The sequence below is a fragment of the Anthonomus grandis genome, chromosome 13 (assembly GCF_022605725.1).
Source record: "Anthonomus grandis grandis chromosome 13, icAntGran1.3, whole genome shotgun sequence".
Classification (NCBI taxonomy): Eukaryota; Metazoa; Arthropoda; class Insecta; order Coleoptera; family Curculionidae; genus Anthonomus; species Anthonomus grandis.
This window is the reverse complement of record NC_065558.1, coordinates 16,504,152-16,518,941: the sequence shown is the minus strand read 5'-3', so window position 1 is coordinate 16,518,941 and position 14,790 is coordinate 16,504,152. Positions and strand designations below refer to the sequence as shown.

Here is a 14,790-nt window from a genome sequence, read left to right as displayed (position 1 = left end):
AAAAATTAATACATTATAATAACGTTTTATTATTATAACTTTGATTTAAATGTCTACTTCTTTGCGGGCGCCTTGGCAGCCTTTTTCGCTGGGGCGGGCTTCGATTTCTTAGCTTTTAAGATCTGGGCTCTCCTTGCTTTCTGCATTTTGGCGGAACGAATAACGGGGCTGGATTCAGGCAACGTGATCTGAAATATTTAATAAGTAATTAGTGGAAACCACCAACTTCAAGTGGATGGGCAAACAAAAGTTTTGGGTGCCGAAGTCAATATTATTAACTAGCAATAACAAATCGAAATCACAAAAGAAAGAGAGAACTAAGAAGCAAAAATATTTTTGTAATTCGATATCAGCAAAGATATATCAAATGAGGCTATATCTTCGATAATAAGCTCCTTCCCCATGACAAATTTAAGTATGCACTTTTAAATATTTTACTGGAAATCGTACATTTATTTATATTTATTATATATACATTTATTACATTTATTTATATATATTTCCTGCCTCATCCCTAATCTTGCGTTCATGTTTTCTTAATCTTTCTTGCTTGTTATTATCGAACTTCACCTTACTACTTTTTTTTTATTATACAGGGTGTTACAAAATTCGGTGCAAATTTTTTCAGGGCTGTAGCTCCGAGGGACACACGTTGATATGTTAAGTTGATATGTTGCTAAGCTCATGTTGTCATGAGCTTAGTTGATTCTTTCAACTCGAGAAACTCAACCGCCATGATCACACTTAATATCGAGAAAGCTTTCGATCGGGTGTGGCATGGCGGATTGATATTTAAAATGTCAAAATTCGGTGTGTCCGTCGGTATGATAAAATTGATTAAGAGTTTTATAAGTGGAAGGTCCTTCACAGCAAGGATCGAAAATAAAACACTACCTTATAGAGAAATAAAAGCGGGAGTGCCTCAGGGTTGCCCACTTTCACCAACTCTATTTAATATATACCAGGCGGACATACCGAAGAATAATCATTACTCGCAACTTGGCACTATTCGCCGATGATACGTGCGTTTTCGCCAGCTGCAGATACCTGAATCAGCTAAACGCATACATTCAGAGCCACTTAGAAAAACTCTGTGCATGGGCACTAAAAATGGAAGATAAAGATCAATGAAGACAAGACGGAGGCAATATTAATTACCAAAAAAGTAGATCGCGACATTCCTAATCTGGTGATGTTGGTCACTGAAATCCCCTGGAAGAGCAAGGTACGTTACCTAGGAGTATATTTTGACAATAAAAATAATTTCAATTTTCATATTAAGAGACAGCTCAACCAATGCAATGGCCTTATACAGGGGCTCCTTTCTAGGGCCAAAAAAATAAAATGTCAATCAACAACAAATTACTGCTCTACAAACAAGTAATAAGGCCCAAACTCCTCTATGGCTCATGTGTGCTAACAAACATAACTAAATCCAATTTAAATAAACTCGAGAGATTTCAAAACAAGACCTTAAACACAGAGATTAATCACAAACTCTCCGAGATATGTAAGAAACATCGAAATCAGAGAAGATTGCCGCATTGAGACCATAGAGGAGTTTATAAAGAAAAAACACACAAAATTTAAAGAACGGGTCAAGGCCCTTGAGAATGATGAACTGAAAAAGTTTTTATTAAAATGGAGGGAAAACCGTCCCTGGCGAGGCGTTTTTTCTTAAAAGTGCTCGCAAAAACAAGCCTGCTCTCTCTCTTCTACTTTTAATTATACCCAAAATAAAATAAAAAGCAAAAATTAAATCCTTTCAAAATAATCAAAAGCAAAACAAAACGCATTGTGCACTCTAACACTGATCCAAGGCAAACGGATCATACTCTCGCTTTTGGGGGCGTGTCGTCCACGCCGCCAAATGACCCACCTTTCCACGTCCCGGCAGTCAATCCCATGCTCCGAGCCTCATCAGATAAAGCACTCCGATGCGACCAAAAGAATAAAAAAGATAGGCGCCTAGACCCAACAAGCAAGCCAAGTCAGTAAACCGGCAAGAGCCATCGTCGCTAGTCCGGAAATAATCAGTGCAAAGATGATGGGACACAATACGCTCTTAAAATATTTGAACCGAATTTTTTAACATCCTATATATCGGGCATACAACTATCTAAAAATGTATTTGCCCATAATTTTATTTTTTCAATTATTTTTGTATGAATACCAAGGACTTATTTGCAATTCATTGAGATAGGGTAGGCTAAGTAAGCAAGTGTACCTTCAACTTTTTGTAAAGCATGTAAATTACAATTAAAGACATTATTATTTATTATTAGAAGAAAAAGAGAAGAAACGTTTAATTGCCAAAAAAAGTTATTTACAGAATACAATATACCACATATGTAATTAGTAAGGAGTTACTTGTGATGCATCCTTGAAATCCTACCTGGATAGTATATACAATACAATAATTCAGATAAAAAAGAAAATACAAATATATAAGGGTAGGCAATACAGGCACCGACAGCCGCAAAACGTGAGGGGAGAGAGAAAATTATTAATATTAGAACCGTATAAAATTAGTGCATGAGTTATTAATAGACAAGGGTTTTTTTTAAACAAAACATGTATCTTGGAACTTTTCATAGGTCGATTAAGTTACGAACCTGTTATATTTCTTGAATAGCTTCATTACATTTTAACTTATTATTTTAATTTTTCTTTTAGAAATGCACGATTTTATTTCTATCTTATTAACGGTTGTATTTTGGAATACAACACCGAAACGTCGTAAAAACATCGCAAAGCAGTAATGCGATAAGCATTAACCCCACGGAGATTCAATTAAGTTTTTACTGGTAACTAAACTACTGAATCTGAACTGAATGATGTCTATTGCATGTTAATGCATAAGGATTTTCAGCACCCAAGAAAGCCAATCGCCGACGGTCTACTTATATACATTGGTGCGTGGGCAAACGAGTATAATGAGTCAAAAAATTTAAAATAGAGGAAAAGACGTTTGAAAATTTAGGTATTAATAATTTTACGAAATTCTGTATTGTTTTGTACAAAAATGGTTGTTGCATGTAGGCAAGCATGGTATGGATCTTACTACTTTTACCTTTTTTTTATTATATTTTCATATTTCTTATTAAGTATGATTTATTCTATTTTGGTACATTTAATTGACAGTATAACTCAGTTGTATTAAATACAACTAAGACACAAACAAAATTTTATTTTAACCTTCAAGTCAAAATAAAATTATTATATTGTCTAAGAGTTGAAGGTACTAAGTAAGGGTAACAGAGGCACTAAATTGTTTTTCTTTTTTGGTTTTCTGATCTGGGTACCCTTTGTGAGACAGTTTTTCAAACTTAGCAAAATATCTTAAAAATCCTCTTCAATGAACGAAAGTCCTGCTATTTAAAGGGTTTACGAAAGCTTTTTTTAAATAATACTGACATGTCATACAAATTCCAAAAATATCTCAAATATAATTATATGACTTTAGACCTAATGGTCCTGTATTGTTAAGTCCTCAAGAGTAAGGTTAATACAGTGTAAATTTATTTATGCTATTTATTATACATGATTTCAATAACCTTCAATGGCATTTTTTTGGATGAGATTTGCTGTTTTGTACTCTAAGGTCAATTTTTCCTGCTAGTTGAGCTGTTTTCCTAATAAGAGAACTATTTAGATTAAGAGAATTATTTTAATGGTTAATTTTAATTTTTATAATTATTTTATTAGAATAATTGTATTAGAAGGCTTTTTTTTTTGAAAAATAATATCAAATTATGCTTATCAAAAACTGTTAAACTTGACACTATTAAAAAATCCTAATATCAATGCCCACACACCAAATTATTTTAAGCAATCATTAATGACTGTTATTTATAAAAAAAGAATCAATTATTAAAACTGAAAACTATAGCCTGAAAAGTATGATAAATAAGTTTGCAAAAATGTATGGGATTGATTAACTAACTTTTTGAATTAACTTGATATTTTATCAGAAAACCAATTTGGATTTACTGAGGGACGGAGTACTGCACATGTTTCAGAAACTCACCTCAGAAATCACAAAGAATTTGAACATAAAGACAAAATGGATTGCGGTCTTCATTGATCTGGCAAAGACATTTGACATCATACCTCATGAAAACCTGCTACAAACTTTGAAGCATTAAAGGTGTGGTGTTGAGCCTTTTGGGAAGTTACTTTGAGATCCTTAAATTGAAAAAGGCCTATAGTGACCCTTCAGTGGTCAGGTGGATCAGAAGTACCTGTAGGTACAATACTGAGGCCTCTTCTTTTTAAAGTGTATCTTAATCCCCTTCTCGAACTTTCTTTGTCGGGTCAAGTATTGTCAATTGCTGACGACATTGCACTCATTTTAATGGGCAGGAGGCCAGGAAGACATTGTGCAATGACTCTCACAATCAACGTGGAAAAAACAAACTACATTGCTTTTTCTTTAAAATGTTAACAGGCCTTTTAACAATATCAGTTTAGATGAAGTCAGTAAATCTGTGAAGTAAGAAAAACTAAATATTTGGGACTTGGACTAGACCAAAATCTTAAATTGGGAAAACATATTAATTGTCTTACAGGCAGAATGAGGCATTTAATTCAAAAATTTTATTGACTTTGAGATATTCTAAGCACTTCTTAGTTGAATCTTTAGTTACTTATAAATAGTTCAGAACTACATAAGTTATACAGTGCAACCTCAATAATCTGAACCTTAGTAAAACCGGATACTTTGATAGTCCGGCCAAGCATTTCGCGATTGCGTTGAATATTTTCTATTCCGGATGTTAGAGTCTTTTTTGGTTCAAATAGCAAATCAGAATTCTATTGGTATGTTTTGTGGGATTTCCCTTTTCAAATTATGCAAATTTGCTTGAGCCTGAAATCTGAACTTCACATGAAGCATATTACCTGAGTTGTTCTGTTAGAGTTGACTGCTACGTATCGCGTTTTTATTTGTATTTGAATATTTATAAATAATATTATAAAGCCATCAAAAAGGAAACATATAACGTTGTCAATACAACAAAAACCGATATCATTAAAACCGACTAGACCGTGGTGAAAGTGGAAAAATGTTAGCAAATGAATACCGGGTAGAAACATGAATAATTTCGGATATAAAAAGAAACAAAAACAAGATCAAGAAGTAGGCATATTTTTTTGAATAATTCAAGTTTTTTAAAGATTGTGTTATTTTTGTAGCCTTATTGGTAAATGTGATTCCATACCCAATTCCCGAAAAACTTTACGAATATCCGAAAATGGAAAATCTTATGTATTCATGGTTTTGTATCCAATGATCAAGACACATTCCAATTTCTTACGGAAGTTTTGTCTGGCAAAGCAAAACAGTTTTATATGGAATCATATGGAAATGATAATTTTACTGCCAGCAGGGACTGGATTTCAAATTTTAAAAAAAGACATGGGCTTCGAGCTTTCAAAGTATGTGGGGAAAAACTATCTAATAGCCAAAATGTCGTTAACCTTTTGTTAATTACATTTAAAGACAAGATAAAACAACTGAAACTCGCACTTACATAAATATACAATGCTGATGAATCAGCTCTCTATTGGAAAATGTTGTTTGAAAAAACACTGGTTCGTTCCCAAGAAAAGACCGCTCCAGGTCGAAAAATAAGAAAAGAACGTTTTACTTTCTTAGCATGTTGCAATGTTGGTGGTTCACAAAAATTAAAGCTTATGGTGATAGGATCTAAAGCAAGAAATCCAAGGGCATTAAAAAATCTGAACTTACTACTTGAATACAAATCCTCTACCAATCTGTGGATAACTACACAGATTTTTCTAAACTGGTTTCATTCTTCATTTATTCCTCAAGTTAAAAGTCATTTAAGAAGTCTTAATTTGCTTGAAATAGCTCTCCTTAATCGTCGATATTACATTGAGCCATGAAAGTGTAGAAGAGCTTACTAGTGTGGATGGACAAATTTTTGTTGCAACCTATGGACCAAAGTGCGATCAGGCTAACAAAGTTATTTTACCGCAAGAGTTCTTTAGCCCATATTCTATAAAAACTTTTAACTTGAGAGATGCGGTATGTCTGCTATTCAATGCGTGGGAAAAGGTCTCTCCTGAAGTTTTGGAGAAGTACTAGCACAAAATTATGATTCATGTAGAAAGAAACATCGAAGACACTGATTATGATGCAGAAGATCTAATTCCTCTGGGTCAACTACAATGAAATTTGGTTTCATAGAATGAGGGAATTGAGGGTAATTTATTGTTCATGATTTTTTTTTTATTATTATTTAAATAGTTGTTATATATTTCCAACATTCTAAATGTCCTTACTGAACAAGATCTTACGAACACTGAAATATGCATGGCTTGAACATGACAAAGAATTACTACCACTAGAACTGGACATGGAAGCTACAGTTGAAGAGTACAATAGTGATAATGATGAAGGTCCAGAGTTAAACATTATAAATAATAATAATCGTGTTAAAAATGATGTGGCAGCAAAAAAGTTTTAATATGTGCATAAAGTGGGCAGAGGAAAATAATATTCCACTACATGATATATTGGTACCTCAAAGATTAAGAGAAACAGCATTTCTTATGAACCAGAAGAGGGTTAAGTAAAGAAAAATGACAAATTACTGCACAAAATAATATACAATATGTTTAATTTTATAATATTTTCATAAATATCATTTGTACAATGTTTTCTAGATGTTTTATGTTAAATGTTTATATTTTTAATAATTAAAACTTTTTGCTTCAGTAATCCGAATTATTTACTATCCGGATCAACGCAGTTTTTATATGTCCGGATTATTGAGGTCTATCACTGTATTTAAAAAAATAAAATGAGCCAAACAGAACTATTATATAGGGATATATTTGGTGTGGATCGTCTTTTAATACAGGCGTGTTTTCTGGTACACAATACTGACATAGCTAAAAGATGCACAAGTTACCAGGAATAGTGTAAATAATTGTGTTTCTTTCCCTCTAACCATTAGGAATATTAATTTGAAGTATCTTGACTATACAAAACTAAAGCAATTACAAATTTAACAAAAAAATAAATAAAAGAGTGAAAGAATATATTTACCTAGATATTAATGGATATTAGATTTAATTAATGCTGACTTACAGAGGATCTCTGATTGGGCTGACAAAAACTCACTTTTTATAAATTCTGGTAAAACACAGGCAATCCTGTTCTCAAGAAATGAAAGTACCTCGAATAAAGGAGCACCAAGTAAATTAAATATTAATGGTGTTGAATTGGAATGGGTAGATCAAGTAAAAAACCTGGGCCTTTGTATGGATAATCGAATGTCATTTAATGCGCATGTAAATAAGATCTGTCAACAGTCATATTATAAATTAAAGTCATTATATGAATTTAAGGATATTTTGCCTGCTAGTACAAAAAAAATCCTTACAGAGAGTTTAGTGCTTAGTATTGCTGGATACTTAAATATTGTATATGGTCCTTTTCTAACTGAATAAAATAAATATAAAATCCAGAAAATTAAATATTCCTGTGTAAGATTTACTAGAATTTGCCTCGGAGGGTTCATGTGAGTGAGCATGTAAAGCAGGTCTATAGTCTTAATATGGCCCAAAGAAGATTTTTGGGCATAAGCTGCACTGGGTATAAGCTACATAAATTACTTAATTTTCATGAACCAGAATATCTGTCAGAATTCCTTATTCAAAGGGGAGATACACATAATGTAAATATTTGCTATAAAAGCACACTGGCAATCCCCCAGCATAAGACTGAATTCCTGAAAAGTTCTTTCATATACCTGCAGAAATTAAAGATTTAGGCATGTTTTAAGTATAAATTTAAAAAATTTTTGGAGATTGCTGATATTTTAATACGGGTGTAACTTTGATTCTGGTATGGTTCTCTGAATCATTTTTGTTCAAATTTTGATTTTTAAGAATATTGTAATATGTCCTTTTATTATTTATTGTGGTGGTTATTAAAACACGCCTAGCGGTACTTTCCACCTATGTATGTATGTAAAATAGTTGTAATTTATTTTGTTGCATACAATAAAGATTATTTTATTTTATTAATAAATTTAAATCTTGCATCTTAACCTTAAATGTAATATGTATATTTATTTTTTAAGTTCTGATTTGTCTTGTTTAGAGGTGCAGAATCATATTTTGGTTTGTTTTTGTGAACTTTTGAATGTCTGTTTCTAGTTTGTTTATTTAGGTAAGATTTTCTTTCTAGAGTCAAAAACAATAGATTAGTTTGTAATAATTATAACAGACAAAGCTGTTAAGTCACTTAGTTGTGTACAGTATAATTATTGTATTAGGTATATGTAATATATTGAATTGAAACATTTAATTGAACCAATTAATGCAGCAAGACAAAATACAGAAAAAGATTACTTATGTTCATTTGCCAATTCACCATAGATATAATATACTACAAGACAAAAAAAAACAATTAATTGTATTGTGTTGTATATTTTTCTAAGGAATTAACTCTCCTAGAAAAAAAAGTTTTCACAAAAATTAATTTTGCACCTGTTTGGATCATTAAAGTCATAAAAAGACCAGAATGGAACGAAAAGTGCAACAAAAAAAAAACAAATTTTAATAAACTTACTCCACGTTTCTTAGCCAAGGCCTCCTCGCGCGCTAGACTGCGTTTCTCTTGAGCCAAAATAGCTTGACGTTTCAATACAGCTGCGTATGGGTTCAGCCTTACCAAAGCTCTGGCGTTGTTCAATGGATTAAGACGGCGCACACGACGTACCACCTTCTTCCTATAAACGGAAACGTTATACATAGATTGTTTAGGGACAATTTGAATAAAAATACTCACTGGGGCTTCCTCAACACAGCCTTAATTTCATCAGCCTTCAACAACCTAGACAAGTCAGTGTTGGCCATTTTGGTCTGTGGCAAGTTGTAGTTCTTCTTTTCTTGCGATTCGCTCTTCCACGAACCAAAGACGCGGTCCAACTTGGCAAAAGCGGATTGAGTCCAAATAACGAAACGACCGACATGACCACCAGGAGCAAGTTTCAACAAGTTGAGCCTGTCGACACTGACTAGGTCAATGCCGGGGATATTACGGAAGGCCCTGATCAATCCCTGGTCTTGATGGTAAACAACCAAAGGTCCTTTACGTTGAATCCTCCTCCTGTTGCGCATTTTACCTTTGCCGGCGCGGAAACGTTGGCTTTTGTAAACCTTCTGGATGTCAGCCCAGGCCTTGATTCTCCTCAAGAATTGCACGGCCTGTTTGGTCTTGTTAAGTTCTTGGATCTTGTCAGAAACGACCAGTGGGAGCTCCGGGATCTGATCAACAACATGGCCTTTGCTCATTACTAAAGCTGGCACACCGCTCGCGGCGACCGCAGAAGCAAGAGCGTAGCGACGTTGGTTTACATTTACGCGTCTGTGCCAACGTCTCCATGGTTTGGTGGGTGCGAACATTCGTCCACCACGACACATGTTACCGAAAGCACCCTGGCCGGAACGGTGAGTACCGCCACCTCTGACGCGAGGAATACGGGCAACGGCACGACCGGTACCCCATGATTCGGCAGATGTTTGATGCCCTTAAACATAAAAAAGGAGATATTTTTTCACGTTTGTTCTCATTATATATTTTTTATGTCTGAAATTTTTTTTACATCAGTGCTTTTGAAAGTTAAGATCATAAGGATTCATAAACACGGACCAAAAGCAGTTCATCATGACTAAAATGAATTTCCATAGAACTATAAACATTTTTACTGTGGCGATAGCACAAAAATTGCTTATTTTTACAAATGAATTAATATTATAACTGTCGGCAACTATTGAGTCTACTTATAATGAGCCATTTTTTATGTCACACACTGTATAATTATGTATTTTTTTTTTAAAGTTCAGATGCCTTGGTGGGTTCTTTTATTCATCAAAGTGGTAATCAGTAGCCTACAGTATGCCTAATTAAGTCAATAATTTTTTAAAATATAGGCCAACATCTGCAAGAGGATCTAATTACATTTTGGTGAATGAAAAGTTCAGAGCTTGTTTTTTACACCAACCAATGGTTGTTATTATAGGGACATTTTAAATTAAAAACAAAGATTTGGTGGAGAGGATTATTTCACCTGAATTTATCCCCAATAACCCAAGATGTGTTATAATCATTTAACTGAATATATTAACTGAAGCTTGGCACAGGAACTGAAGTTCATAGAATGCTTTTTCGAAGCTGTAGCAAATAATAAACCACAACCACATTCTTGAAGACAAGAATTGACAGTTCAAGACTTCTTATTTTAAATTAATTGTTCCCTGATATTGTGTCACAATTTAAACTATAACTTTGTCTTTTCAAACTTTCTTTATTTATGTAATTTTTTTTTTATTTTCACTATGTGACTTGGTCTAAGTAACAAAAAATTCAAAATATTCAGATAAGTGGGCCAATTTATCAAGATTTTGTATCTCACTAAAAATAATGATAATAAAGGTCTTTATTTCCATACAGCAGAATATTACAATTATATTTAAAAAAATCAAATTTAGAGGAATGAGTGATATTTAGCTTAATAGCTATTCTTACATATAACCTACTTTATTACTATAAATAATACTTTTAAGTAGCCGAGTAGCAATGGATACCAAAGAAACACATTTACAATTTTCAGAACTTATATTATGTACATAGATTAAAATATATTCACACCCGCAGAGATCCCAGGTCCCATCTAAATATTTCAATTTAAATTTAATTTAACAAGAGTTGCATCCAATATGTTTTTTTGTTTTATAAATAAATTAAGAATCAAGAAAGTCAGCTAGCAGTTTACTTTTAAATTTATTTTTGAAAGTAGATGGTTTTAAATTCCTTATCCAGTTTTCTATATTATTATAAAGTTTAACCAAAATATGCAAAAAAGTCCATCAAAACAGGGTTGTTCTTCTGGCCACATCTGGTAAATTTACAGCAGAAATATTGTTTTAACTGCAACCTTGTTAAAACAGTCTTCATGGTTTTTCTTTTCTTTCATAAATCATTTGCTAAACTCCCTGACAGGTTTGTTGTCTTAGGCTTCTTTCACATAGAGCCAGTAGTATCTGACACCAATGGTTTATTTGTTCTGCATATTTATCATTGGCCACCTACACCATTCAAACTATGCCAAATACAATTGATGAAATAGCATAAATGTTAAAATAACACAAAAGGAGAGTAAAAATTAAAAACAATATACTCAATATTTTCTACCAAATTTTATACTTTGATTCTAGCCTTAAAGAACAAAGAAAGTGTTTCCAATTTTTTCGAATGTCTATAAATGCTTTTAATATAAAGTTTCATTTTCATCACAAGAGAAGAAGCTTCAAAGACGATATACTATTATGAAGAAAGCTAATTTAACTGAAAAAAGATACAACACAAAAAATGGCTCGTCTGTATGCCTTGATTGGTCATATTGGTGACAATGGTGAGACTCATGTCATCTACAGGGTTACTAAAAGTGATGATGGCAAAGTGTAAATGTGCATATAAGACAATGTTTGGCCAGAAGTGAACAAAAGTGGCGGACACCAGTGTGGGCTCTACTTAATATTAATAATAGAAATGCTGGCTAATAATTTATACAAATACTGCATTTGCATAAATCTAATTTTCATTAAAATCTTGTTTTAAATCTTACTGATACTGATAAATCCTTGTTTTATCAGTATCAGTAAGTTTGTCCACTTTTTGGCATTGCAATAGTTAAAATTTTATTCTAAAACATTAATATTTTTAAATTGATGATGATTAATAAAAGATTTAAATTCAGCTCAATAGTTTGAGATAAGGTATCTTATGTAAACAATTGTTACCTATTTGTAATAATTGCTTACATAAGATTGATTGGACTTTTTTTATTTTGAAGAGACATTACATATTGACTCATGTCAGCTAAAATCTGGCACAAGATAAAAATTTCTTATTTTACAAATATTAATACAAATAAATTTCCTTGATTGTCCAAACAGCCTATCTATTGCAGGAGGAGGAAATAGGCAAGTGTCTCCACAAAGTTTGCAAAAATACTATTCTAGCTATAGATCTACCAAAACATAATTTTAAAAAACATGTTTCCACTTATCACAATAATTTTTAAAGTTATTTTCATAAAACCTATGTGACCAAATTGGTAAAAGAGATATTGATGGTAAGTATGCTTTACTCATAGTTGAACCTGTACCAATAAAGATAGACTGGAATCTTGAACACAGCAGATAATCTGCTCAACTACAACTGGATCACAATTTTCTTATTTACTAGTTGCTATTTTTATTTATTTTTATTCCATGGAGATAATTCAATTCATGGTGCAGATGTGTTTTTGACAGATCAATACCTTTTCAATAAAGCAGGAGTTCCCCAAGCAAACAAACCATAGACCAAAGTAGAATATACTGCAGCAGTATCTACAAAATCTTTAAGCTGAAAAATTGCATAATTACTATGAGGTAATTTGCCACATACTAAGTCCATCTACTTATTAAAAGACAAATGTTTATCAATGATAATGCCCAAAAATTTAGATGACTCTTGTAGAAATTTGGTATTGAAACCCTCCCTCAGCTTCTATCTTGGACAACCCAAACAGGTGAGAAAAGGACAAACCTGGTCTTTAACCTGTTTTATTAAGACCAGTAAAAAAAATTAACTATGCATTTGCTAGCTTGCATATATACTGCTAGTCATGATCATATTTTTCCATTAAAGATTATTTATTGCTCAATTGTGAGGTCTTAACTAGAATACACTTGTCTTGTCTGGTCTCTAAATTTTAATGTTTATATACTTATGTAAGTATACAGGAATAAGTAAAAAAAATACTTTCTTGGACACATAGGGTATAAGTTATGAATCCCTGTTCAAGATATAAATTAATAAGAATTGCCATTGTTGTAACATCTTCCCAAACTACAATTCCACAGAAGAAATCTTGGCATATGTCTTTTGTATAAAATATGTGGTTTAATTAAATATAGTCCTTTGTTAGATATCATTTATATTCATATTCCTGTACAGAGCACAAGAAAAGCTGACCTATTTAATGTTTTATATCATAAGACAAATGACATTTTTTAGTCCTTTATCTTGAATATGTATCTATCAGTTATAAAAATGAAGAACAGAAAAGGACCAAAGACACTTTCCTGTCGAACACTAGTTTCAACCTCTACAGAAAATGTCACCTTACCATTTTTCCTCAACTTTACAACCTGGATTTGGTCTGACAAATATGATTCAAGCCATCTATAGGCATATCCTCTTACACCATAATGAAGAGCATTACTTAGAAGCATAGTGTTGTTTAAAGTATCAAATACTTTAGTAAAATCAAAAAAAAATCTTTAATCATTATACAGAATTTTAAACCAAAATGGTTTAAATAGAGGTATAAACAGAAATTGTAGCAACTGTAGTTAAGACTCTAGTCCTGAAAAACCAAACTGATGGTCTGACAAAATATTAAAGGAATTGATAAATGCTACACACCTTTTTTTACCCAAGAGATATGTTGGTCTAAATTTAAAGTGAGAAAAATCCATATTTGTGAAGTGAAATATGTTTGAAAAGTTGGGTCCAGTATGATTAATTTTGTTATAATTTTGTTTTTCATCTATCACCTTAAAATGAAGATTTAAATTGCTTGTATTGAGTATTGAACTTTTTTTTGTAAATTGTTAATTTTTATTGTCTATGTTCCACATGAGTTTTTGGAAGGAAATCATAAATTAATATTTGTTCTTAGCTTGTTTTGTTGCCTGTCTGTACTTTTTCCTATAATAATGTAGTGCTTGTTTTGGCATATTATTTTAATGAAACAAAAAAAATTAATTAAAACACAAAAGTCTTCATTATATCACCACTACACAAAATGACATATTCTTATAATTATACAAACTGATATATTATTTTAAAAACTATTTAAAAACTTACCAGCCCTATCACTGACACAATAGGGTTGGCGATGGTTCATCGACACCTGCTGGTGCACAAAGTTGACTACATCAGGCCTAATGGGAGCCTTAAAGACTGCTGGCAAAGCAATGCTGGTGCCTTTTGCTTCGGATTTTTCATCATAAACACTTACTAGTGGGCGCGCAGTGGACAATGCCTAAAGGGGATTTTATCAATGTATTTTATGTTGTATAAAGAAGCATGTTGGATATGAATTTTGCTTCATATCAGTGCTTTTGAAAGAAAAATCACTAAGATTCATAAACACGGACCAAAAGACATAATCATCATTATAAAGAAAATTCACTCACAAAATACGTTTACAGATGACCCCCTCATGTTGAATATCCAAAATTGAGGTTATAATTTCCAAAATTAATTACATATTTTTTATCGAAACCAGGGATAGTTCAATTCGATTCGGTAGAATAAGTTAAAAGTTGGGTCTTACCTTATGAAGAACCCGCGAATATACTTCAAAATCTATTTTTCTTAAGACAATCTGTATGAAACAACCCTTCTAACAACACGTGTTATATATGCCCAAATAAACTGCTCTTGCGTTATGTGAGTGTACTTATGGTAAAATATTCTATGGGAAATAGTTCAAGCAACAAATTTTAAGGGGATTTAGGAAAACTACTTACCATTTTCCTTAAAAAAACTTATTACCTACAATCGCACATTGAGCGGACCCGACGTCCACCATAAAAAAGAAAGTTGACGCTGTTGACAAGAGACAGCAAGTATTTAGTGCATCAGAACTGTCAATGGGCGCCACCAGTTTCCGGTTGATCCATTGCTAAGCC

General features: G+C 32.4%; 1 protein-coding gene and 1 non-coding gene across 2 annotated transcripts; both read right to left on the bottom strand.

The window, feature by feature from the left end:
- Positions 1-9: 9 nt before the first annotated feature.
- On the bottom strand, positions 10-14,790 carry LOC126744290 (60S ribosomal protein L4). Its single transcript, XM_050451670.1, has 5 exons — positions 14,629-14,790; positions 13,961-14,138; positions 8,828-9,569; positions 8,609-8,768; positions 10-188 (listed from the first exon to the last, which is right to left on the bottom strand). The coding sequence occupies exons 1-5, from the start codon at positions 14,629-14,631 to the stop codon at positions 54-56; spliced, it is 1,218 nt and encodes a 405-aa protein (XP_050307627.1). The 5' UTR covers positions 14,632-14,790; the 3' UTR covers positions 10-53.
- LOC126744328 (small nucleolar RNA SNORD18) lies at positions 9,642-9,713 on the bottom strand. Its single transcript, XR_007663115.1, has one exon. It is a non-coding gene; the product is annotated as a small nucleolar RNA SNORD18 (small nucleolar RNA).